Source organism: Meriones unguiculatus, chromosome 10, assembly GCF_030254825.1.
Source record: "Meriones unguiculatus strain TT.TT164.6M chromosome 10, Bangor_MerUng_6.1, whole genome shotgun sequence".
Classification (NCBI taxonomy): Eukaryota; Metazoa; Chordata; class Mammalia; order Rodentia; family Muridae; genus Meriones; species Meriones unguiculatus.
In genome coordinates this window covers 70,904,283-70,932,063 of record NC_083358.1, presented here as the reverse complement: position 1 = coordinate 70,932,063, position 27,781 = coordinate 70,904,283, and the positions used below count along the sequence as shown (strand labels likewise).

General features: G+C 38.0%; 1 protein-coding gene and 1 long non-coding RNA gene across 7 annotated transcripts in view; one reads left to right on the top strand and one right to left on the bottom strand.

The window, feature by feature from the left end:
* The first annotated feature begins 40 nt into the window (after positions 1–40).
* Positions 41–27,541, top strand: Ube2d3 (ubiquitin conjugating enzyme E2 D3). Of its 5 annotated transcripts, none has more exons than XM_021653612.2 (8): positions 41–174; positions 1,436–1,588; positions 16,329–16,392; positions 16,489–16,520; positions 20,129–20,206; positions 21,356–21,461; positions 23,788–23,881; positions 26,067–27,541. In XM_021653612.2, the coding sequence occupies exons 2-8, from the start codon at positions 1,565–1,567 to the stop codon at positions 26,110–26,112; spliced, it is 444 nt and encodes a 147-aa protein (XP_021509287.1). In that variant the 5' UTR covers positions 41–174; positions 1,436–1,564; the 3' UTR covers positions 26,113–27,541. The 5 variants fall into 5 exon arrangements, with proteins under 5 accessions (XP_021509287.1, XP_021509288.1, XP_021509285.1 ...); XM_021653613.2 differs by lacking the exon at positions 41–174 and adding an exon at positions 252–385; XM_021653610.2 differs by lacking the exon at positions 41–174 and adding an exon at positions 377–519.
* Positions 12,559–27,781, bottom strand: part of LOC132656888 (uncharacterized) — a 31,558-nt gene continuing 16,335 nt past the window's right edge. The window contains exon 3 of one of the 2 annotated variants that reach the window (XR_009594672.1): positions 12,559–13,003. This is a non-coding gene — a long non-coding RNA (uncharacterized LOC132656888). Of the gene's footprint in view, positions 13,004–24,643; positions 25,378–27,781 lie in introns of those variants that run through there. The other variant, XR_009594671.1, reaches the window with a different exon arrangement.

The window sequence follows — 27,781 nt, the reverse complement described above, 5'->3', positions numbered from 1 at the left end:
GGACCCGCCCAGTGGGAGCCGGGGAATACCGGCGCATCTCGCGATAACTTGCAGATTTGGGGGCGGGCCCCAAGCCAGGAAGAGAGCACAAAACTGCCCTTAAAGTCATTGCAGAGCCGGAGCTCCGGTTAGCCGGCCACGAGGTTCTCGCGAGACCCGCCGCCTCCATACCAAGTGAGGAAACTGGGGGCCGCTGCAGGGAGGGGCGTGGGGCCGCCACCGCGCAGCTGCCGCTTCCACCGCCTTCCTCCTAAGGTCTCCTTCCGGTTCTCGATGCTTCTCTGAGTCTGAGGGTTTCCGCCGCTCGCCTACCCTCCCCCTCAGCCCATGACCCGCCTCCGTCCCCCGCCCTCCCGGCCCGACCTCGGAGCAGTTTAGTGAGAAGGTGCTGTTCCGACGGGGAGACGGCAAGAGGGTGGCGCGTCCACTCGGCCCGGACGAGGGAAGCAAACCGCTCCCCTTGAACCCTCGGCTCGCCCAGCGCTCGCGACGGCGGCGTTGGCGGACGGATACGCGGCGGTGAATAGGCGGGGGGGAGGGGCGGAGCGTGGCAGCTGGCAGTAGTTCCGTCAGAGCGGACATCTTGTGGCTGTGCCGTGCGCGTGAGCCCCGTAGGGCCGGGGAGGCACCAGCTGCCGCGCGGGGAGGAGGCCGAGGCCGCAGCTCAAGGGAGGCCCCGGCCCTCTGTACGCGTGGGTGTGGACGGCTCGGGAGAGGGGAGGGAGGCCGCCCGGGGCCGGCGCGGCGCCCGGGGCTGTGGGCGGCCCGAGGGGGCAGCCCTTCGGGCTGGGTGGGGTGGGGTGGGGAGGCCGGCGAGGCCGGGGCCCGGCCGCAGGGGGAGGGGGCATGGGCGCGTCCTCGCGCCGGGGCTCGGCGGCCGCCGGGCGCGTGGTGGAGGAGGTGGCCGGGCGCGCGCACGCAGGAGCGCGCTGCGAGGCGGAGAGTACGGTGGTGTCAGGGGCGACCCGGACCCAGCTCGAGCTGTGGGGACGAGAGCACACGAGAGTCCCGTTGCCTCCTGCTGGCCCGCCGACCCCTGGAGCAGAAACCGAAAGGAGCCCGGCGTCGGTCCGGAGCCTCCCGCTCCCCTCCCCCTTGCCTTTCTTTGCCCTATTGACGCCGGCCTAGCGCCGACTAGGCCCCGGCTCCTCCTCTGCCCGGCTCTGGACCCTGCCCCGCACCCACCCCTTTCTCCTCCGCCTCTTCCTCTCCCACCCGGGGCTCTTCCTTTCGAGAGGCCGGGAAGTTAAACTTGTAACCACTTCTCGGCTCTTCCCGTCACCCTCGCCCTCTCTTTGGGCGAGCCGCGGAGAGAAGTAGTTGGTGGCTTTGCCACCCCACCCTGCCCGGATCGCGACGGTTTTCAGGGTTGTGGAGTCGGCAGGGTTTCTCCGAGGCCTTTGCGAGTGGCTGATCTGCTCCATTTTTGCAAAAGGCGCCTGTGTCTGGCAGAGCCGGTGTGAGAAGAGCCAATCCTTCCCCGCTGCCGGGATAATCAAGAGTTTTGGCCGGACCTTTGGAGTACACGTCGAGATAGTGAGGAGCCCGGCGAAAAGCACAGACTATGGCGCTGAAACGGATTAATAAGGTAAGTTGTTGGGACCAAATGTTACGGAACGGGTCATGGGAAGAAGGGAAAGCTCGGGCCCAGAGAAAACCGTCGGGTTTGAGATAAAATTTTGAAAATACCTTTTCTTTGGATACCTCTCGCGTTAAGAGAACGCGAGTGTACTGTAAGATAGGGAACAGAAAGCTTTTGGCAAGCGAAATGTTAGACTTAAAGTTTGCTTGACTAGAATCTGCAATTATGGGTGAGGAAAGCCTGGCTTTTAGGATCCTCGGTTTTCAGCATAACGAAGTTAGTCTGGTTTGGGAAGTAAACTGGTTGTAGAGGCCTTCGGGCAGATGTCAGGGTACTGCTTCCTATTCTTGATTCTTCAAAACTTACTTTTGCTGACATTCTAACGAAGAAAGGACCGAAGCAGATAGGAAAAAAACGTTTTGTACCGAACTTTGCTGCGGGTCGGGATATTGAAAACATTTCTCAGTTTGCTAAAAGGTAGTGACGAAGACTGTTCGGAAGCTTAACCCAATCTGGGCAGTTACACAAGAGTCTGTGGGGTTGGGAGGAGGTAGACTGACACTGTTGCCACTTCCTGTGTTGTGCGGTCCCGCAGCTTTGACCCGAAGCTGTTTTTCTGAGGCACTGAGAACTGATGGAAATGCCTTCTGAAGGATCGCTTTGGGGTGCGGTAGGGGTGTTTGACACTGCAGGAAGTCCTGATGGAACAGACTTGTTTTTGCTTAGAACCCTTTTTTGAGGCTTGTTTCAGCAGATAAATATAATTTGATAAGTTGTCGGTTTAAGTTGGAAAGAACTAGATTTTTTCAGATAACTGTGTGAGTGGAACCACCTCACCGATGGTTTTCTAATTTTCTTGCTCTAACTTCTATCCAGAATTTTAAGATGGCGGCTGCTTTAACTGGCTCGGGTCCTTTTCCTGCATCTCCTTTTCTAGTAATACAAAATAATGTTTTCTGTTAAGCATTAACTTTTTGTGTGTGTGTAGGGAGCTCTCAGATCCTCAGCCCCCAAGACATAACCTAAAGTCAAACTCTTTAAGACTGAGACTCTCTACATCTTTCTCTTTCTCTTCTGTGTGTGTGTTTGTGTGTTGTATTTGGTTCTTGCACAATCTAGAGGGTGGAGTATTTACAGCTAACTTGAAAAAAATGTTGTGGAATAAACTTAAGAGAAAAAAATGGGAAGGTTCGTGTTAGAAACTTTGACTAGAACAGTTTTGTTTTTTTTTAAGAGTTCTATGGAAGGAAAGACAAGTACTTGGATTGACTACAGTAGGATCTGATGCCACTTTTTTAATGCATAAAATTTGTTTAGTTTTATTGGCAAAGCTGAAGTTTCACGAAAGCTAAAATCTTCCAAATATATTGATCCTGAAATACTGAATTCTTAGGCCATCACTGTGTAATCATTGTAGTTCTATGCAAAACACTAACTGAACAGTTTGTGTTCTTGAAGATAAGCAAAGGAGAGAAAGAAAACCTTAGGATTCAAGACTTTGATTAGATAACTTTAGAAGATAGCTTTAAAACCCACCCAGTGTGACAATTTTGAGGGTGAGCCTCACATTAGAGATGTATTATTGTGCTATGCAACATACTTAATGTGGAGACTATAGCATTCAATGTAAAAAAAAAAAATTCAGATCCATAAATAAATGTAAAACAGAACATTTTAAGGGGGGCAGTCTTACTGATTTATTTCTTCTGCAGGTGATACTCAGCTGCTTTGGCACCATTTTACTGATTTAAAAACCCTAGTGAGGCAATAATGGTTAAGTGTGAGCATTTGTAGTAAAAACTCCAGTTAGAAGCAAACTCTAAACAAGTTTATCTATTTGCCTAATCAATATCAGGAATTTTTCTAGATACTGGCATGGCAGTATCTAGAAACAGATCTTTAAAGTTTAAAGAATTATGTATTGATACTTCATATGGAAATTTTCTGTATCAGAAAACTTTATATGCCAAATGGCTGGTTCAGCCTGTATAAATATGCCAACATATCTGCTGTTTAACCCCCCCCCCATATTGTTAGTCGTGAGGCTACTTTAAAAAAAATTTGCACCCAGATACAGGCGTGGTTTTTGAAAGTTCAGAAAGAGGATGCCTTTTTTTTTTAAGGCATTTCTCTAAAAATAAGGGGCCAATTACCATTGTCGTTAGGGTTTTTTTTTTTTTTTTTTTTTGTATTGTTTCCTGTTTTGAATTTTTTCTTCTGGTTTCCCCTAAAGTATTAATGTGCCTGTAGTTCTCATTAGTATTTTATTAAAATTCTTATTGGTATACATTGTAAGCTTTAGTGATAAATTGGAGTTAATGTTGACTTTTAAATCTATTTTTTTGTGTGTTTACTTGACTATTTCTTAGCTGATCAAATAACAAAAATGTTTTTTTGCTGTATTTATTTGGACCAAATTGTAATGTGATCCTGTTATTAATTAAATGGGAATTTTAGAAGCTGAACTCCAAATTTGTTTTGGGGTGCCTTAAGAAATTTTACTGCTCTAAAACAAAGTGCCTGCTATGTATTTGTGGGGCTTTGAGAGTTTTATATTAAAGATCAAACATGAACCAGTCCAAAAAAATGCTTTAAAGTATTTGCAGTGTTTCAAAACTTTTAAACAATTTGTAAGTAATTTTCTTACAACAATTGTGGGAAAATAGGTTCAGTTGGCATCTTCACTGTGTAGAAAGAAAGCAAAAAAAGCAAAACAAAACCCACCCAGGTGTTGATGATGTAGCAGAGTTGGGGCTGGAACCCAGGCCTTCTATCTAATTCTAGATTGTTGTGGTAAACCACTGCATTGTTTTTATACCATTCTTCAGGTTTCTTTGATAGCTAAGGCCTAGCATAAGCTCTACTGCCTAGTGGGCCTCAAGGCAGCCATGTGAGATGCTCCATTTTTATGGATGAAGTAACAGACACCGAGGTTGACTTTTGACGTGTTCAGTCACACAACTAGTAATGGGTTTCTAATAAGATAGTTCATCTTCAAAAAAGAAAAACTGTCTTTTGGACCACTTAAATTCCTACTGAGTGAATGTGGGTTTGTTTGCTGAGATATGCTATCTTCTACCGTATATGTAAATAAAGGGGATTTAGGCTGGTTTTTATGTTCCAAGAAGTATGTACATTAAGGCTGGAATGGGATGTAATTAGGTTTCTTTAAGGACTAGAAGCTGCTGTGTTGGTTAAATGCTGGACTCTTCAACAAAATAGTGCTTCAAGTTTTGTAGACTAATAAGCTTGTCCTGTGCTGCTGATTTTATTTTTTAATTGATCTCCAAGGGTTATTTATACTGTAAAGAATACTTAGGTGAGTGAGAGATGCTGATCGTTCAGTGATCCCAGGATTGAATTTGATAAAAGGAGTTGTGACACACTGTTCCTGTCTTTCATCATAATGCTTATCTGTTGTGTTAAATACAGTATTTGTTATGCACTTAAAGGTTAAATTGAATACTCTTCACAGTACTGGTGAAAATTACTCTTGTAACTACGTTGTTAAACTTTACCTGTTGCTTTCTAGGTTTGGGTGCCTCTTAAACCAATTCTCAAATATTTCTTTGAGTTTCTTGATGGGGGTGCTACCCTTTCATGGTTGTGGAGGTCAGAGGACACTTTTTGGTTGTTCAGTGTCTCCTGCCCTTACCATGGCTTCTGGGGATTGAGCTCAGGTTGTCAAATTTCCTCTGAGCAAGCCCCCCTGTATGGACAATGAGCCATCTCAACAGCTTCCTAATAAATTAAAAAAAAATGTTTCAGATTAATATTGGGGGCAGGATGTCACACAAAGGCTAGCTTGGAACTGCTGTCTCAGTCTCCTGGGTGCTCAGTACTGACCACGATTACAGGACTGGGTCAGTTGCCCACTTACTATTATGCTTTTATTTATCTATTTATTTTTGCAGTGTTTGTTTTTTTGAGGTGGGGATTGACTTTATAGCATTGTCCTCGAACCTAGAGCAATCCTTCCCTCTGCTCTCTATCTGGGATTACAGGTGTGAGGCACCAAACCCAGCTGCATTGTCTGTCTTAATAGAAACAACTTCTATTGCTGTATACAAGAGCTGGTATTATTTTGACATTACAGTTCTATTTCAGAAGATTCTGGCTTTTAGGGAATAACAATGTAAGGTCTTACAAATCTTTTCTAGAAACAGACATGATTTTGAAATGTTCGTTAGGAGATTCTGAACTTGCTTTTAGTTAGAAACCTATGTTGGGATTAATTTCATCGATACTTTACTAGGGTTGTAATTGGATAAAAACTAGAAAGACTTATCAGTCATGAGAATCTCTGCTTTGCTTGGAAAAATACAATCATTAAACACAGTACTGTGTTTGTCACTTTGTACAACTTATTTTCAAAGGTTTATCACGGTTCTTTGCTGTTCCATTTTGTCATGAGGGTTTTATGAGCTTGCAACCATGATAGTGATCTTAATTTAAAATTCTAGAGTTACTGAGTAGATTTACTATCTTAGTGTCTAGCCATTTTGCCTTCTAATACTAAAAACTCATTGGCAGCTAGGATAGTATATACCTATAGTCTGCACTCTAGGGACTAGGTGTGGCGATATAAATTGGTGGTCATTTTGGGAATGTAGCTTTATACCCATTCTTACAGGATGCTACAACAAATTATTCTCAGGCTTGTTAATGTGGGGTAAGGAAGGGCAAAAGTTTGTATTTTACACCTTATTTAGATGTGATTTTATCATCTAGGGACCTTTCAAATAACTTGACTTTATAGCTATGTTTATCCTACTTAAACTTTGACCTTTCTCAAATGTGATTTTGATTTAGTGTTTTGTTTTTTTTTTGGTAAGTTGTTTCAGGATGGGAATGCTTAATTTACATTAATCCTACGAATGGATGTTTACTACCACTAGATTGCTGCTAAATTTTTGTTTTCCATGTCTGTGAAGTGCCTGATTTGTTTGCATGCATTAAAGCTTGCTTTTTGGTCTATACCAAAACTACTCACACAAAGATTTTTCTGAGATAGAGCCTTATTGGGGCTATATTTGCATGTCACGGGCCTAGCTTTGACTAATCTTAAGTGACTTACCTTCAAGGGTGATCTAAAGAAAGAAAATTGTAGTATTATTCACTCAGGCCATTCTTAGTACCTTGTCTAATAAACAAGCATACTTGTCTCACCTATAATTAGAACTAAAGAGGAAGCTAATGCCTTGTCAGTGATGTAAGGCAGCATAGTGCACAAAACCTATCTTTTAATCCTTAAGATAAAAAGAAACTAAGCTTTCCTTGGGAAAGGTTACAAACAGATTTTTTAAAGGGGGTGAGTTTTGTTGTGGTTTGTGTTTTGGCTTTTTGAAATGGAATTTGGTGTTTTCTGCACTTGCTTAGACTTCATTCTCCTGCCTGGACTATACCAGGTAAATGCTTCCTTTTGATTCTTAATGTCTGCAGTTCTGTGAAGTTTGTTTAGATCATAATCTTTTGCCAAGCATCTTCTGGAAATAATTGCTAGTAATCACGCATTTCCGAGAAACTTATTTCCTTTGACTTTTTAGTTATATAAGAAGTTCATTAAAGTTGCAGCAGTTATTGTAATGGGCAGCTGAGGGTGATTTTTTTTAATCTCAAAACACTTTTTAGAGGTTTTTAAACATTTCTTCCTACTTTTATCTCAGAAGTGTTAGAATAGGACTGCAGCAGGGGCTGTCTTGATTATTATAAGTCAAGTCAGGTTTAATTCTGGAAAAGTGGGCTCTTAAGTAAAATTATGGGAAATTTAAAAACAATAAGGATTCTGATAGATAATCTATTACCTTTTTTTATTATGTGCTGAAATACAAAGTAGTGTTGGATTAGAACAAGTGATACTAGAACATGGTGGTGTCATAGTAATATACTATATATTGGGGTGTAATCCATGAAGCTGGTCTTGCCTCTGTATCCAATTAAAATCTGACAGGCCACTCAGGTTGTAACAGAACTCTACAAAGTTGAATAGGTTTATGGAGTGTTAGGCCTTAATGGCGGGGTTATCAGTAGAGTCTTCTTTCATAAACGCTGTCCTTCATTGAAAATACATAGGTCTGAGATAAACTATGATAGAGACATGGAATCTTACTTGAGCTTATCTAATACAGTTGCACATCTTCATTCACAGTTCTTATATTTCCATTTAGTAAGCACTCAGAATGCGCAGATCATTTTATATTTTTTCCAGCATTCCTTTAAGTCTTTGAGTTGTTATTAATACTTTGGCCAGCTGTTAATGTAGTCTTTGGTTACATTTCTGCTAGTACAGCCCATCACCAACTAAGATACTGGGACAGTAAAGGTGCAAACATGAGGAAAAAAAACAACACCCACAGCATTGTGTTTAGGTGTAAGTCTTGCTGTCAGCCATTTCATGTTTTCAACAATGAACTGTCAAAGAGATCGTCTATCCTATAATGGTTAGAGTAAAGATCCTCTTAAGCTCTGGGCTTTCTCTTAGAAATACCTCAGAATAAAAAAAAAATAGGGGGCTTAGAAAGATGGCTCTCAGAGTTTGGAGCACTGGCTACTCTTTAGAAGACCTGATTCAGCTCCGGCACAACATGGCAGCTCACAAGTGTCTGTAGCTCAGTTCCCAGGGTATCTAACTTTCTCTTCTGGCCTCCTTGGCCAAGCACACATGCATGTTCATTTAGGCAAAGTCTCATCGCATAAAATGAAAATTTTTAAGAATGTGATGGTTACACCTATTGGTATTCCCGGTAATCTAGCCACTGATTAAGAGTTGTTTAGAGCTGGGTATGGTGGCACATGCCTGTAATCTCAGCATACTGGTATGCAGAGGCAGGCGGCTCTCTTGAGTTCAAGGCCAATCTTGTCTGTAAAGGGAGTCTACAAAGGCAGCCAAGGCTACACAGAGAGACCCCACTGTGGAAAGAAAAGTTTTGTTTAATATACAAAGTTTTTGCCATGCTGCCTACAAAGTCTTCAGGAAATAAATAGTTCAGGGATGTGTTTATTGCAGCCTTAAGTAATTCTGTGAGATTTTAACCTAATGAGGTGAATTAGACCATGTGAGAACTTTTTAAGGATCTTTTCTTGATTAGAAAAATGTAGAGTGGCCTCGTTGGCTTCTTAGATCTTTGTTTCCTCAATTCTAAAATAGGAATGTCTTTAATATGAATTTTGAGATATGAACAAGACTTGAAGTATTATGACACTGCAGGCACATAACAATTTCTTTTTTTAAGCTTTATTATGTATACAATGTTTTGTCCATATGTACACCTGCACTCCAAAAGAAGGTACCGAATCTCATTATAGATGGTCGTGAGCCACCATGTGGTTGTTGGGAATTGAATTCAGGTCCTCTGGAAGAGCGGCCAGTGCTCTTAACCTCTGAGCCATCTCTCTAGCCCTCACAAAAAATAAATAAATAAATAAATACACCTTTTTAAAGGATTTACCTATGTATGAGTGTGCTCTATCTGCATGCACACCTGCACGCCAGAAGAGGGCATCAGATCCAATATAGATGGTTGTGAGCCATCATGTGGTTGCTGGGAATTGAACTCGAAGAGTGGACAGTTAACAGACCATTTATTCTTAACAGACCTCAACCTAAGTTTCTATTGACTATAAGTAGATTTTAATGTGTGAACTACTGACTTTTAATTCTTGGATTATTGCTGCAGAGATGTCTTGGTCATGGAAATTTGGATGGAAATAGACATCTAGAAATTATTTGAAGAAAACTATTTAAGTAATAAGAGACTGAAAGAAAAGGCTGAAACTTTCTGAAAGTATGTATGCCTTTATTCTAAAGGAATGGTAGTGCTGCCGTTTAAAGGCTTACTGATTCACAAATAGCATGTAGAAAATTATTCTTCATAAGATTTATCAAGTAGTACCTTGATAGTTAACTTTATGATTGATCATCTTTATAAGTAAAATAATTTTAAAACTGTTGGTTAGATATTTTGTTTAGGCCAGCCATACATGTGTGTTAAGAGACCAGAGGTCAACATCATTTATTCTCTTGTCTCTCCATCTTTTGAGACAGGTCTTTGGTGGAACTTGGATCTCACTGCTTAGGTTAGAAGGCCTTGGAAATATTTTCCCTGTGTTAAAGCTAGGGTTTACCATCAAGCCTGTATGTCAGGGGTGTTAATTCAGATCCTCTGCGTGCTTATGAGGCAGGCACTTGATCAACTGAGCTATTTCCCCAGTTAGTTCCAAATGTCATTACATTTAAAGCTTTTTAACACTCAATTCAAAATTTGAATTAAAATATTTAATAAAAGATATGACTGCTAAACAGATATTAATGTGAAGATTTAATGAGCTAGGGATATTTTATTTGACCTGTTTATGATGTAGTCTTGGTTTTGTTTAATGAAGAAATGAACCAGAAAGCCTTTCCCAGGCCTGGTTTCAAAATGGGTGGTTTGCAGATGGTCTGTAAGAATAGAAGATGTCAGGCGCTTGTTGTGTTTGTTGTTCATGTCTGAAAATGAACACTAATAAATATCCTATTTTAGAATTGAGGAAACAAGATAGGAAATAAGTGTAGGTAGGTAGGTTAATAGATTACCAGCTGATAACAAAAACATCTACTTCCCAGCCTTTTTAAATGTTTTTTTCATTTTTTATTGCATAGGTAATGTTTGGATTTTAATTGACTATTTGAAAATTCAGATCCTTATTTTATGGGACAGGGGCATAGAGTTTGGAGGTATACACAATTCTGTTTTTTTACCACCTTGTTTCTTAAATACAGTGAGTATTCCGGTTTGCCATTATAATTAATGAAAATTAGGTTTTCCTGGGATTGGCAAAATTTCTGTGAGGTTTGATAACTTTTGAGACAGGGTCTTTCTATTACCTAGCTCTGACTGTCCTGGGGCTCACTAGGACAGCTGGCCTTGAATTCAGAAATTCACTCAGATTCACCTGCCTTTCCCTGGGATTAAAGGCAATGCCTGGCTTGAAACTTGATGCATTTAGAATCATTTGCTTAATACTAGATAGCTGGTTAATTTTAAACAAAACAAACTTTCAGTTTTTAAAAAGAGGCTGAGTACTTGAAAAGAGGGCCCATCCAAAATTCACAACTTCTTAGGAATGCATCTTAAAGCTTTTAAGTAGAAGGTTGTACATCCAGCATCCTGTAAATGTCTTTGGCATAGCTGGTGTATATGAAATACAACTGAATTCTGTGTTTAGACTTGGGCCCCACAATATCTTCTATATATGCAGTGGTTTCAGAATCCTATATGTATGTGTGAAACCTGAGACAATTCTTATCTTAAACATGCCTATAAAATTGACTTGCCTGGAGTATAACATGTTATTTTTACCTAGTATGATTTTCTTTTAAGGCACACACAATTGTGCTTCCAAGGCCAGAAAAGGGCATTGGGTTCCCTGTATCTGGAGTTAGAGGTAGTTAAGAGCTCCCTGGTGGTGGGTGCTAGGCCACCTCTCTAGCGCCTAGTATTTTTCAGTACAATATTTCAGAGGTTTAAGTATTTTAAGGTGAATTTTATCCTATTGAATATGTTGAAAATAGGATGGTATGTATTCAGGGCAAAGGGCATAAAGGATTGATCAAGATTATAGATTGAGAGATCTATAAGCAGCTGGGCCTATGTTTCAGAGGCAGAATAGCCAGAGTTTATCGGGACTGTTTTGTCTTTGAGTTGACTTTTTGGTGTAGTTAAATCTTAGCTTGGTCATTCCTGAGCAGGATATTTCACTGTTCTTGCAGTATTTAATGTAGTCAAGTTTAACTTAATACTAGCATTGAGGATCCATTGCTTGCTTTTTTTTTTTTTTTTAAGTTATTAGTCATTTTCACAGTAATCCCTTCTTAATGTTGGATTGTTTCAGAATGCATTCCTAAGACTTTATTATCAGAATATATGCCTAATGTCTGTAAAGATTTTGAGAACTCTTTTTTTAGGCTGTCCTCCCCAATCTAGACTTTCCATATTCGATTAACTGAACTGGGTGGTCTCTGTCTACCTGCATGCTTCATCCACAGTTAACCAGACATTAAAAATCATTTTAGGATTATCTTTACTTTCCACATCAAGTTTAGTCTACAAAGATTTTATCTAATTATCCACTCATTTATGCACCAGCTCTTTATAGAGTTGTGCTTGCTTTTTAACTTCCTTTGATGCTATTCCTGCTTTAACCTTCTTAATGCTGAGATCACTGATGTCTGCCACCACACCCAACTGTTGCTTAGTATTACTTTTAAATACATTTATTAAATGGCAAATTAGTGGTATTTTAGTGGCATTATTAAAAAGCTGTATTTAAAACCTTTTTTTAAAGATTTATTTACCAATTTTATGTATCTGAGTACTCTTATTTGCATATATGCCTATATACCAGAAGAGGGAACCACCATGTGGTTGCTGGGAATCAAACTCAGGACCTCTGAAAGAGCAGACTGAACTGAGAAGAGCTGAGCATCTTTCCAGCTCCGTAATACTTTACTTTTAATTGGACTCAAAACTAGTGGTGGCTATTCAGAATGCTGAGGTAGAGGATTAATTGAACCCATGAATAATCTTGAGTACTGCAGGAAAGAAAGGCTTTTGATGTTGCTTTTCTAAAATGCAATATGAATAGTTCATTAGTTACTGCTGTTGCTGCTGGAGAGATGCTCAGTGGTTAAGAGCATTTACTGCCCTTGGAGAATTGTTTGCTTTCCAGCATCCACATGGTAGTCACAAACTCAGGTCCTGCATACTTGTCTATAAGCCTAAAAGTTTTGAAAACAACATGTTTCTGCACCAATTGAGTGGTAATTTTAAAGATTTCCAGTGGACTGAACAGAAAAATGTCAGTGGAACTTTGTTTTTACACATAAGCTCTTAAAAACAGTTATTAAATAAAGAACATTGTGAATTTTTAGTGGTATATTTTGTATTTTACCTAGCATTAGGGTGGAAAAGGCATGTTTCGTGCTACATTGCGCTGAATGTGCTTTTTTTATTGTAATTTTTAACAACCATTTTGGTTTTTGAAGGGGTGTGTGTGTGTCTTGACCATCACATGTGTAGGTGTCCAGAGACAGAAGAAGTTGTTAGGTGCTGCAGCTGAACCTGGGTCCTCTACAAGAACAGCCAGTGCTATTAACTGCTGAGTCATCTCTTCAGCCCTTTTACATTTCTTTTGGAATATACCACAAGTGTGTTTAAATGAAATTCCTTCATTTAAAAGATAATATTGTTAGGGAATAGAGACGGCTCCACTGTTAGGAGCACTCAGAAGATAAAGGTTCCATATCGGGCATCTGACAGCAGCCTATAACTGCAATTCCAGGGGTTTTGATGACTTCTGTCTTCTGTGGTGAGGTAGATGAATACAGTAGTAAGAGTTTGATTTGGGTATGTGAGGCAGTTGTAGGCTGTCTCTCCTGGACTGCAAAAGAAAAAATAGGCCTTGTTTTCATTCCATCTAGTAACAGTCTGGCATTAAACTATTTGTATTTATAAAGTTCTCATTTTGCTGATGTGTTTGACATATCAGCTAATGATGTTTGACATATCATTAGTTTTTCATACAATTGCAAAAAATATTAGAGAGAAATAATAGAACCACTAGTGTTATGAAAAGAGATGAAATTGTGCCATCATGCCATCTGAGAGCTTTGATTCTTAAGCCTTACACCCACTCCAGGTTTACACATCACACTTCTAATTTCTTAGTCCAGAGGCTATAGCTGGTACATACCACACAGCCTGCAGAAACAGCAAATGCTATTTCCATTCACATAGGTTTGGAAGGTAAGGTTGTGGCTGATAAGGCTCTCATCCGAATTTATATATCATTGAGCCTTATATGCAGCTCTTTAAAAGGAGGAGGTGTTTGTATGAAAAGGACCAGGAAATCAGGCTTGCTAATCTTAGAGTTAATCATGTTTGAGAATCCTGTTCATTGCATATGCTTTTTAATAGATAGGAACCAAGGCAGCATCTAACTATGCAAAGTAAATGTCCTATGTTATACTTTCTGACGTTAGGTTTGAGACAGTTGCATGTGTGTCCCAGGCTGGCCTCAAACTCAGATCTGCCTGTTTCTGCCTCCTGAGGACTAGGATTAAAGGTTGTGCATAACTGAGCCTGTTGGTTCTGATATATTTAATGCAGTTAGTACCTTAAAAAGATTGAGGAGGCCACTTAATAGACAAAGTTCAGCGGTCATTTTAGAAATTTGAGTTCACTGAAGCTTATAGGTGTTCTTTTAATGGTGCATGTCTTAAAATAAGAGTTTATTTTCTTTATTATTTATACAGTATATAGTATTCTGCCTGCAAGTGTGCTTGTAAACCAGAAAGAGAGCACCAGATCACAGTATAGATGGTTGTGAGCCACCATGTGGTTGCTGGGAATTGAACTCAGGACCTTTGGAAGAACAGCAAGTGCTCTTAACCTCTGAGCCATCTCTCCAGCCCCAAGAGTTTATTTTCTATAAAAGGTGTGGGTGTGATATTTACACACCTTTAATCCCAGCACTTGGAGAGATAGAGGCAAGAGGATATGTGCATTGTAGGCTAAAGATCTTGAGGCCAGCCAGGACTACATGATGAGACCCTGTTGTCTCCAAACAAACTATATATGTTTTTAGGCTTAAAGTGTTTAACATAGCACATGATAGAGTATCTATACTTGAAATCTAGGAATTTTTTTATTCTTATACATCATATACATTGCATTTTAGATACACGACAATGTATTGAGTACTAAATTTAGTACATAAGCTAAAGTCTTCTGGATTACTAGAACACTGAGTAGAATGGCATACATGTGTATTCAAATGTGTTACTGGTTGTGGTGATCATATAGCTTGTTTATGTAAAGAATAAATTATTGGGGCTGGAGAGATGGCTCGGTGGTTAAGAGCACTGTCTGCTCTTCAAAGGACCTGGGTTCAATTCCCAGAACCCACGTGGCAGCTCACAACTGTCTGTACCACCAATTCCAAGGGATCTGATACCTTCACACTAATGCACAAAAATAAAATTTAAAAGAATAAGTTATTGGAATACATTTTCAGTATGAGGTGTGCTTCAAGTGAGGCTGGTAACTCATTTCTTCCCTAACTGACAGCTGCAGTCTCCTCTGTGTGAAACTATGCATAGAAACGGGGTTCATCTGAAACCCAAAACTTATACATTAAATAAGGCTTTGCTGCCTAAACCAATAGAATGGAGATTTGCTGTATTGTGAGTCTCTTAGCCTGTGGAAAAAGGGGGCAGGGATTTAAAACACATTGTCTTGGGTCCAGCACTATAGCCATTAAAAACTGCTTTTTTTTTTTTTAACTGTCTTCTTGATTTTGTTACTATACAATGAGGATAAGATTTTGTACATTCTTTGACTAAGGTAATTGTTTTTCTGGGATTTGAATTGGAAGTTTCTCTTCCATTCTCTATTTTCTGGAGGGAATTGGGACTTATTCAAAGAGAATATTCTGTACTTAGTAAATTGTTCAGTAAAGTAGTTGAGAGGGAGGATCAATATGTTCAATCAATTACCGTCATGTTGTTGATACTGGTGATCCTTTATTGTGTCTTAAAATCAGGAGTTAAGCAAAACATGTTATACACATGATTGGGCTACTTGGAAGAAGAGGGCGGGATGACCAGCTAATGTTGGAAGAGCCCGCCTACAAGTAGGCAGAATTGGGTTAGAGATAGAACTAGGTGGTAGAGAGTGCTTGGCTTAGCATGTGTGCTCAGTTAGACTACCACTGCGCTTTCTAGTTGTTATAACATCATTCAGCCTTTATGACTGCTTCTATATTTAGGCATAAGTATAAAGAATTTAAAGCTATACCTGTATTCATCCAGGGGAGGGTATTGAAAGGAGGTGGCCCGTAAATAGTCCATAGGTAAATGTTGAAGGCTTTGGATTGAGTTTATCTATTTGTAAGTCTAATAAACTACTTTTATACAAACTACTATGTACTTGTTTACATGCATTATAGGCAGTTGAAGGGTGAGGTATATACTTGTTTATGTTGGAGATGTGTTCATATGAAATTGTGGGAATTACATCTTTCTACCTAGCAGAGTTAGTTTTCCAAATTTTAATTTTACAAATGGCTAAAAATCAGCACTGAGTTGACAGCTTATGTTAATCAGGAAATTTAAATATGAAAAGGTGTTTAGCTCAACTGGAAAATGGAATTCGACTTTTGGAAAGAAAAGGATTTTAAGAGAAAAGGGAACTTTGAGATGGTCTGAATTATTTTACCTACGGTTTTAAACTTCTGAACACATCTGATTGCTACTACTTGATTTATTTAGAGATCAATTTTTGTTAATACAGTAAAAAAAAATTAAGTATATATACACACACACATATATAAGGTGATTGTTTCAGCGTGTGTGTGTTAAACTAATGCTTCGCATATTTTAGGAGCTGAATTTAAGATTACTTAAGATTTCTTTCCTACTGGGATATATTGTTGTATGTCTCTTCAAATAGAACAAAAAAGTTTAACTCTTTTTTTTTTAAGATTTATTTGTTATGTATACAGTGTTCTGTCTGCATGTGTGCCTGCACACCAGAAGAGCACACCAGATATCATGACAGACAGTTGTGAGCCACCATGTTTGCTGCGAGTTGAACTTGGGACCTTTAGTAGAACAGCCAGTGCTCAGCATCAGAGCTATCCCTCCAGCCCCATATCTTTTCTTAAATTTAGATTACATAACCTACCATTTTCTGTCTTGGTTTAGGAACTTAGTGATTTGGCCCGTGACCCTCCAGCACAATGTTCTGCAGGTCCAGTTGGAGATGACAGTAAGTAACTTAATTTCTTTTTAATGACTACCTTCAGAAGGTTGTACCTTGTTGAGGATAATGAGGTTTTTGTTTTGTTCTCCCTTCCCTTTCTAGTGTTTCATTGGCAAGCCACAATTATGGGACCTGTAAGTATTTTTTCAGTTTTGTTTTTCATTGAAAATCCAGCATTCGTTTTATTTTAGTCTTTTGCCTTTATATAGTTACTGTATTTCTGATGTCATAAGAATATGAAATCAGATGTTCCTTAAATGTGTATTTCTGATCATATTCTGGGGTACCATGTCTGGACCCATAAAATCCCTTATATTGCTCTCTCTTTCTATATGGCAGAGAAAAAGTCATTAGCTTACCTTGAAGGAAGGATTCTATCATGGGTTTTTCTGCAAAGCATCGTAACTACCAACCATGAGTCTAGCATAATCGTGTTTTGATATTAAAAAAATGTATAGAACCAGAGATTTATACAAAAATTGAATGTATTTAGGCCGAACTTGATATTTTGAACGTAGCAAAATTTCTATACTGGGTAGATAAACTGTATGTTGGATAATTGAATGATCAGAATTAATGGATTACAGAGAATTAGACTGTTCTAACACATCTTTGAATAAGATTCTTTCTTGCACAAATCTTCATGTTTGTTTTGTTTGTTTTTTAACTTATGGAGTATTTTAGGATCCCTAGGTTACATGTGTATCTTACAGAATTTGGGGGCAGTAATGTAAATAATATACTAGGTAGGAAAATGATAGTAATTAGGTACTAAATTTTAAAAGAAAATGTTTTTAAATTTTACCTAGTAAGTAGATGGATTAGATCAAGTACTTAATTGGGTTTGAATTGACTTTTAAAAAGAACCCTGTTAAGTATTTATTTTATTGTACATGTGCATACAGATGAGGGAACCACTTAGAGAAGTCCCAGGGCTTGAACTCATGTCAACCTTAGTGGCAAGTGCCCTTACTTTACTCACCAAGTCGTTTCATAGGCCCAGGATTGACCTTTTTTGAGACAAGGTCTGGGGCTGGCCTTGAGTTCTTGCCATCCAGCCTCAGGTTCTTTTGCTTTGTTTTTCAAGACAGGGTTTCTCTGTGTAGCCTTGGCTCTCTGGACTCAATTTGTAGACCAGGCTGGCCTCAAAAAGATGTGCCTGCCTACCAGAATGCTGAGATTATAGGCTAGCTCCGATTCTTGTTTTTAAAAGGGTTATTGACTTATTTGGGCTATGTTTTGTTTTAGACAGAGTAATCCACAGCTATAATCCTTGGTGCCCTAAAATTTTCATCTGCCCTCCTACATCAAGACCCTGAGAGAAAGAGAGAGCGCTAGAATTAGCAGGCATTAGTCACCTTACTTTTTCTAGCTCAGTGAAAGTGAGCAAACACCTGCTGTGTGTTGAGTAAAAGTATAAATAACAGTAGTCTTTAGGGACTTAAAAATATGAGAAAGCAGGTAATTGAGACATGTTAGAATTTAGTAAGATAAGTAAATAATAAAATGCAAAGTAGGAGAACTCCTGACTGGGATGATGTGAGTTCAAAAGTAATTGTGAAATGTTAGAATTAAAAGTAGACTAAGTAAAATTAAAAGTAATGGGAACTGGCTGTTACTTTGTTTGGTTGGATAATACTGGTTTATCTTAACTACAAGGCCACAGGACTTTATTTTTGGCCTTTCCTTTGATTCTAAAATGCTATTTTGTTTTACTCAGCTACAGCTCATTATAGGCAGTTGTGAGCCACCATGTGGTTGCTGGGAATTGAACCCAGAGCCTTTGGAAGAACAGTCAAGTACTCTTAGCCTCTGAGCCATCTCTTCAGCCCCCAGTGTATATATTCTTTACAGACAGTTAAGCATTGGTTTGTCCACTTAGACTGTTCACTTGATATTTTAAATTTTGCTGCTTGGGAAACTTGCCCCTCTGACTAGATGCTCAGTGCATAGACACAATGAGTTAGGTATGATTTTAGGTTTAATATGTACCTGATATAGATTGTGCCCCTTTCATTCTTTTTTCTTTAAAGTGTTTACTTAAGTTTCAGTAAAGAGGAACTCGAATTTTAGTGAGTTTCTTACTCAGGAAGTGCTTCTGAATCATCAAAATTTCATACATAAACTCTTGAAATTACATGGTGTGTACTACCTTCTGAGTATAATTGGAACCACAAAGAATTGGTAGAAGATTGCTTAATTCTTGGATATTTTTCCTTTTACATTTTTTTTAAAGATTTATTTATTCATTGTTCTGCCATATACACCAGAAGAGGGCACCAGGTCTCACTATAGATGGTCATGAGCCACCATGTGGTTGCTGGGAATTGAACTCAGGACCTCTGGAAGAGCAGCCAGTGCTTTTAACCTCTGAGCCATCTCTCCAGCCCTAATTATTGGATTTAAATGTGGGAGGGGAGTCATTGCCCCATTATAGTTCATGTCATCAGAAATAAGTTCCCTATCTCTTAAGTTTGATACTCAACAATACTGAAGTTTTCTTTAGTTTGAAAGGTAGATGGCAGAAAAGATCTGGGAACAATAACTTCTACTTTAGTCTGTCGCAAAACTATAGAAGGAGAGTGCTATATTGTCACTAATGGACTGAGCATGGTCAGCTATAACAGGAAATTGGATAAAACTATAAGGGTTATTGTTTCAACTTCACATTTTTATATCCTTTCATACTGTCATAGTTCATGTATAAAACTTTTCCTCAAGAGCTTTGTGGTTCAGTAGAATAGGGAATCATGATTAAATTATCAGAATGGTACAGTAACTAGTCAGTAACTAGTGCATATCGCTGTTTAAAGGAGAGGCAGCCAGCAAATTAAACTCCCTAGGAAGGGCACATAAGAAGACATAATATTCCAAATAGAGGAAGGAAGAAGAGAGGGAGGGAGTGTGAAAGTTACACTTCCTTTATGGCACTGTATTGTAGAGAATGAAGCAGAGAGTACATGATGGTGTTTTTTTTTAATGATAATTTTGGCATTAGGGTATAGGAGTAAATTAGAAGGTAAAGCTAGAGTGAAAGAAAGCTGTTTATAATAAGCCATTGCCATTATATATAGGCAAAAGATAGATAATGCAATTTTGAGCTAAGTTTGGAAGAAAATTTATGCAAGAATTTCTAAGTCCCAGTTGAAAAGTAAATTGTATCAAATATGTTCTGCCTCTTAAAGGTATTTTATTATTTCTTGAAATAGGTACAATTATGTAGCCTTTGTTAAAAACACATTCACATATGTAATAATTGGCTTTTTAATTTATAGCTGAGTCCTTTTTTTCTAACATTTTATTCATTGTGTGTGCATGCATGTACATACATACATGTTATGACATGAATGGAAAGTCGTGGAAGTCACAGGACAACATTGAAGTCGGTTCTCTCTCGCTACCTTTTGTATGGGTTCCAAGAATAGACTCAGGTTACCAGGCTTGTGTGGCCAGTGCCTTTATTGGTTTAGCCATATCATTAGCCTCTTTTTCATTTTTGAGGATTTCTGTTGAGGACCTTAGTATTTCTGGGTTTTGTGTTTCTCCCTCAGAATTCTTGGGTAATGTATAAAATTGGATTTATGGTGCTTATTACTTAAACTTTTGTTTCTTCATTAGTATGAACTTAATTGGGAGGTGCAATAATTTAAATTTCTTCATTGTGGTGTGTTCATTAGAACAATGGACTTTTTTTCTTAAAGAATTTAATCTTGACATATTAAATCTATTTTTCTCTTCACAGAATGACAGCCCATATCAAGGTGGTGTATTCTTTTTGACAATTCATTTTCCTACAGACTATCCCTTCAAACCACCTAAGGCAAGTATTGTCCCTCCAAAATCTATTTATGAATTGTTTTAGAAGAGTAGTGTATTCGTGAAAGTTTAGGTTTCTGTGTAAATGAGGCTTAAGCTTATATATATATAGTGAATAAAAATAATTGAGCTGCATTTATATAGATATTCCTGTAACTTTTCCATCTACTTTAAGAGCTAAGGTTAACAAGTTTACCACCATACTGAGTTATTACTTGTATCTAACTTAGAAATTAGAGATTTGAACTCTGTAAATGTAGTTAAGATTTGCCTTTTTGAAGTTCCAAGACTCAAGTGTGTCTGTGCTTACACTTAAGTGGCAGTCTAGTAAATCGTAGAATCGATTTGCCTTAAGTATATGTTCCAGTTGCTTAATGTACTTTAGGTGACTGACAGTGTTAAAAGTGAAGTTGCTGGATCCAGGCCACAATACCTTTGTCCCTGTATTCTGTAGCCTAAAGCAGAGTGATGAGTTCAGAAGGATATGTCCTTGACTTTTCAGAACTATTAGCTCAAATTCATGCTATATGAAGTACTAGAAAATGTGCATTAAATTGCCATATTTTTTTAGCAATCTTTAGTCATGTTAAAAGTACATTATAACTGGAAAGATGGCTCAGAGGTTAAGAGCACTGACTGCTCTTGCAGAAAACCTGGGTTCAGTTCCCAGCACACACAGTCTGTAACTCTAGTTCCACCACACATGAAAGTGATTGTACATACTTGGAGATATAACACCCATACTAATAAAATTTAAAAAAGTACATTGTAATAGTTTTGGTGTAAAGTTCATTTCTTAATTTGTTGTGTCTGCAGTTTAAAATGCAATTTAAAATATACCTGTATAATTTGAGTATGCTAAATGCTCTTTCACATGTTATCCTTCACACGTTATACTGTTATCCTTCGCATCTTAGTTAGACTTTTTTCCCTGAGGGAGATGCTGACTTTTACAAATTAGCTTTTATTACCTAAAATAACTGGTTTTGTTGAAATTTTCATACAGATAAAAATAATGTGCTTTCATTATTCTCTCCTCCTTTTATATCCTTTTATCACCACTACCACTGATAAGACTTAAGTCTAGGGTACTTGTGTATTTGAAAAAGCTGTCTAAAGGTTGTATTGTATGTTTGTTTTTTGGTTTTTTTAGGTTGCATTTACAACAAGAATTTATCATCCAAATATTAACAGTAATGGCAGCATTTGTCTTGATATTCTAAGATCACAGTGGTCTCCTGCTTTAACTATTTCTAAAGGTAAAATAAGAGTTTCGGTGCAGTCGTTTTCAGCTCCTGATTTTCTAACAATTAAGGGCCTTTATTCTTGAATTCTGCTTGGATAAACGTTTTTATTGTGCCAACATTTTAATAAAGTTGCTTGCAAGGTGGAGATATAGCTCAGTTGGTATGAGTGCTTGCCTAGCATTATTTTTCTGTGTTTTTAATTTTTTATTAATTACACTTTATTCACTTTGTGTCCCCCCGTAGCTTCTTTCCTCCCCCTTCTCCACACATACCCCTCCCCAAGTCCACTGATAGGGGAGGTCCTCTTTTCCTTCCTTCTGATCCTAGTCTATTAAGTCTCATTAAGAGTGGCTGCATCGTTGTCCTCTGTGGCCTGGTAAGGCTGCTCCCCCCTTGGGGTGAGGTGATCAAAGAGCAGACCAATCAGCTCACGTCAGAGACAGTCTGTTTCCGTTACTATGGAACCCACTTGAAGGAAATTTTTTTTTTTTCCCCAAAAGATATTTTATCTTTTCACATAATAGCAAAGTTAATTTTCAGTGTGTGTGGTGCACACAAAAGCCGGAGGTAGAGGTGTCTTCTCTATTAGGACAGGTTCTGTCATTGGATCAGAAGTTCACAATAACTCTGTCTGCCTATCCATCCAACAGTGCTAGGATACAAGCATATGCAACCAGCTGTTCCCAGCTTTTTACATGAATGGATGAGTATTTGAACTCGGTTCTTTACTTTTATATATTCAGAGCTCTTACTGTACCGTTAGGCTTCCAAATTAATTTTAATAAACTTTGTTCTTTTGGAACTAAACTGTTCAGTTGTCATTGTGTGAGTGATAGTGTGCACAAGAATGCAGATGATCTTGGAATCTAGAAGAAAATGCCAAATCCCCAGGAGCTTTAGTTAACAGGCACTTGTGAGGACACCAAGAATGGGTGTTGGGAAACGAGTGTTCTCTAGAGAGAACAGTGTGTGCCCTTAACTATTTGGGCTATCTGTTTAGCCCCTTCCAATTGCCTTTTTAGCAAGAATAGGATAATAAAGCCAGACATGATAAACCTTTTAAATCTGAAAAACTTTCTACTCTAGCACACATCTGGTGTAGATTTTCTGTATCTGTTCTTTAACATATCTTTAGTTGGGTGTTAGCTATATAGTCTTTTACTCCTAACAAGTTCTCAGGTCTCCAGGGATACCCCAGATGGTGACAGTTCCTCCTTGTCAGCTGCTGGTTTCTGAATGACAAGTAGTTTTTGACATTCTGTTCTACAAATTAAGCTCTTGCAAAATGTTTTAACGACGAGACTCTGCCTTTTAGTGAATTTATAGGCTCGAGTATTAGCTTAATATTATGTTAGTCATTTTTAATGCTAACAGTGTCCAAAACTTAGATTGTTTTTTACCAAAATGTTTTATAATATGTCAGTTTGGTAAATAGAGAGCGAAGCAGGTATGTTCTATTGTGCACATCACACAAGCATTTCTCCATGTGCTTGCTAATATGCTTTTGAATCTCTGGGGGATTTTGTAGTTGTTTTTTTTTTTTTTTTTTTTTTTTTTTCCAATTTTTAAAAATGAGTTTTTCAGTTTGGACTATTTTTTTTTTTTTAATCTTTGAAAATCTAATCTCTTTAAATAGTGTTTCTCTCATAATCTAAATGCAAGATCTCTAACTTTGCCCCTTGCTGGGGTGTACTCTTAACTCTGAATTGTATTTCTGTAAATGCAGGCTGAGTTGATGTGGTAACTTGCTTTTTGACAGATTTATAAGCAAGTCAGAATTTTTGAACTTTTTCTGAGTTACTGTATTCTACAATTTTATTTGTGCCCACTCATTTGAATTTGACGTTGTGTTTGGCTTATATGATAGTTACTGTAGTCTCATGCTGTTTATTTTTATTCACCCAGTGGTTGTTCAGACCACCTCAGACACTTACGTGCAGTATAATCTTGTGTTGATATATGCCTAGATTTTAACAGGCATTCAAAAAAATATCTTTATTATTGTTGCTTGGTACTTAACATTTTCTGTGTATTGAACAGACCAGGTTTACCAAGTACTACAGAAGTACTGTCATTTTTCACAAGTTTCTGGGAACAGTGTTTTTTACTACTGATTCATGGAAATAAAGCTTAAAGCTTTTAGTGGAGCAGCTCTCATAGTTTTTCTGAGAAACCTTTTCTAAGGTAGAGCAAAGAGTGAGTGGGTCTCTTTGGTTTTATGTTTGTATGTTTTGGTGTTTATTTTGGCAGTCTTGACTCTTAACTAGTACTAAAGTTTTTAAGTCCTAATATTTGCTTATCCAAACACCTAAAATTGGATGTTTTTTTTTTCTTACAGTTCTTTTATCCATTTGTTCACTGCTATGTGATCCAAATCCAGATGACCCCCTAGTGCCAGAGATTGCACGGATCTATAAAACAGACAGAGATAAGTAAGTATGCAATTGTTCAATGAATAACTAAACAGTGGTTTTATTTAATGAGTTGGGCTTAATTCTGCTGAAATTTGTGACAGTACCTTTTGTTTCTGGTAAGCTAGTTACTAAAATACAATTAAAAGCAGTAAAGCCAGCATACTGGCTGAGGCTGGAGCATTAGAAGTTTGAAGCTGGTCTACCTAATTAGACCATGCCAAGTAAATGACTTAAGCATATGGAACAGTGATTAGCTCCTTTGAAATGTTTGTTTTCTAATGTGTTAAACACTTGCTTAATTATTGAATTTTGGGAAATAAACCCAAATATCTTTCTTAAAAAATTGGTACTAATATAAAAATGGTCTCAATCTATCAAATATTGAGTTATCTCTATGTTCAGCTTAACCATTTAACTTTCGTATGTTGTAATTAATGCTAAGTGTGCTTGTTCAATTAGGTACAATAGGTTAGCAAGAGAGTGGACAGAGAAATACGCTATGTTGTAGGGTAAGAGGATCTGCACTCCATGGTGCGCTTATTTATGGTACTGCCAGCACTCGAGTGCTGCATGCTTTCCAGCACTGTGTTAACTAACCGAAGGTAACAGATTGGCAGTGTTTTGAAAACTATTTAACTGCTTGATCTCTGTTTTAGTGTGAAAATACATACTCAGTCTTCACTACTGCTTGAGATTATTCTTGCATGGCAAAGCAGTTATATATCTTTAGTAAGAAGTAGAAATGTAAGAGTATCTTTATTATTTATTAAATTACCATGTTTAAAAAAATGTGTCAATACTATGGAATGTGGTGGTTTTACTCAGGTTTTTCCAGAAAGGTAGTAGTAATACAAAGGGAAACACTTAAACCTTGGCATCCAAACTGATTGTTCATTACTGACTGACAAGCATGCATTAGCTGTATTTTGTGGCTCTTTGTATGCTAAATAAGTGCTGGCTGTTTGAAGAGGGTTTTCTAAATGCTGTAACTCTGAATTGATATTTTTTGTCTTTAAATATGTTGAGCTGTAGGAAAAAAACAGCTGAACTGTATATATGTGGCTTGAGATGAAACTAGTAATATTTTTTTCCTATTAAGTTTTCTACTATTCTTTATATGCTCATTTCTTAAGGTATCACTTTTTTGGTTGGGGTAAATAAAGTCAGTAACCTGTATGATAGAAATGTACTGTATTGGTGGTTGTCTTCAGTAATAACCTGCCTCTCCAATGAGTTACATGTTCATCTTTTTTACAAAATGTGGTTGCACTCCTAGAGATCCCCATCTTCATCAGGACTCAGTGGAGAGTAGCAGCATCACAGCTAGCACACCTTTATTTACAGTAACAACCATTCACACCTGCTTCTTGAAATTTACTGTTTTTAGACTGGTATGGTGGCTCTTGCCTTTAATCCCAGCACTCAGGCAGAAGTGGTCGGATCTCTTGAGTTCAAGGCCAGTCTGGTTTACAAAGCAAGTCTAGGACAGCCAAGGCTACACAGAGAAACCCTGTCTTGAGAAATCAAAAAGGAAAGAAAGAAAATTAGTTTTTATTCTTTCAATGTCTTGTACTTTTGCCTGAGTTTAAAAGGCATTTTCGGTACCCAACTATTCCATCTAGGTTTCAGATTCAGTTTTTCAGTAACAGTATATGCATAGTTCTAGCATTGGCTGAAATTTTTATTGAGAGGCAACATGTGCATATATTCTATTCTGACAATTAGTAAGCTGTAAAATAGTTTTGTTCTGTTTTTAATGTAAATTGTCAGCTGGGTGCACTGGGAGGCAGACGCAGGCAGATCTGAGTTCACAGACAGCCAAGGCTACATAATAAGGAAACCCTGTCTTGAAAACAATTATTGACAGAATGTACAACCAACTTGAAAGTTTGGTAGAATACTGCCCATTGAGATATGTGGAGAGGTCTTTGTTAACACTTCAACTCTCAGCACCACTTCTGTTCATCAGATAATACTTTCATGGCTCTTATTTTCCACACTGCTTTAAGTGCCAGTGCTGCTGTTTATATCACTTGTTGATGCTTATTCTGCTCATAGCCATTACAGATGTAAGACCAAGTCTCAGGTTAAACAGAAATATTTTCCTTGCCTTATTAGTATAGTATAATAATATAATGGTGTATTATACTATTAATACATCTTTAATTGTATATTTTAAATAGCTTATTTGTTTTATTTACAGGTACAACAGAATATCTCGGGAATGGACTCAGAAGTATGCCATGTGATGCTACCTTAAAGTCAGAATAACCTGCATTATAGCTGGAATAAACTTTAAATTACTGTTCCTTTTTTGATTTTCTTATCCGGCTGCTCCCCTATCAGACCTCATCTTTTTTAATTTTATTTTTTGTTTACCTCCCTCCATTCATTCACATGCTCATCTGAGAAGACTTAAGTTCTTCCAGCTTTGGACAATAACTGCTTTTAGAAACTGTAAAGTAGTTACAAGAGAACAGTTGCCCAAGATTCAGAAATTTTTTTAAAACTGGAGCATGTGTATTATGTGGCCAATGTCTTCACTCTAACTTGGTTATGAGACTAAACCAATCCTCACTGCTCTAACATGCTGAAGAAGCCATCTGAGGGGGAGGGAGGTGGATGCTCAGCTGTCACATCAAAGGAAGCAGCATTACTCTAGCAGCATCCATTCTTGTTTAAGCCTTCCACTGTTAGAGATTTGAGGTTACATGATATACTTTATGCTCATAACTGATGTGGCTGGAGAATTGGTATTGAATTATAGCATCAGCAGAACAGAAAATGTGATGTATTTTATGCATGTCAATAAAGGAATGACCTGTTCTTGTTCTACAGAGAATGGAAATTGGAAGTCAAACACCCTTTGTATTCCAAAATAGGGTCTCAAAACATTTTGTAATTTTCATTTAAATTGTTAGGAGGCTTGGAGCTATTAGTTAATCTATCTTCCAATACTGTTTAATATAGCACTGAATAAATGATGCGAGTTGTCAATGGATGAGTGATCAACTAATAGCTCTCCTAGTAATTGATTTATTTTTCTTCAATAAAGTTGCATAAACCAATGAGTTAGCTGCCTGGATTAATCAGTATGGGAAACAATCCTTTGTAAATGCAAAGCTGTTTTTGTATATACTGTTGGGATTTGCTTCATTGTTTGACATCAAATGATGATGTAAAGTTCAAAAGAGTTGAATATATTGCCATGTTCAGTTAAAGTGCAGTCTGTTACAGGTTGACACATTGCTTGACCTGATTTATGCAGAATTAATAAGCTATTCAATTAGTGTAGCTTTAATATGCTGCACATGATTCTGGCAGCCCTAGAGTTCATAAGTGGACTTGGGACTTGGCAGTTTTGAAACGTGTATATGGAGTTCAAGAAATTTATTTTCCAGGTGCATCCCCTTCTAACTAAAATTTTCTTCATCTTGTACACTTAACAGCTGAAAATATATATATATATAACTTGGGAGTAATAATGGGTCAAAATTTACAAAATAAAGTACTGTTTTGGTGTGGGAGTTGTCATGAGGCTGTGTTGAAGTGACTTAACTGTGGGATATTGACTATCCATTGAGATGGGTTTGTTCAGCCATTTACATTAATGAGCATTTAAATGCAACAGATACCATTTCAGGTGACTTAACATGAATGAATAAAAAGTCAATGCTATTGGATTGTTGTTTGACAAGTGCTATCTGTGCCACTAAATCTTCTGTAGTAATAAGGGCATTACCATTCTTCACCCTATTTCTGAACCTGTAGTTTTCACCTTTTTCTGGCTTTGATTTATCCATTGCTTTATTTCTTAGTCTTGTATTTGATTTCTAGCACATGTGATGTCTCCACTTCCACATTTTTGCACTGCTTATATTTACGTGCAATCTTATTCCTTGTCTGCACACAGATATG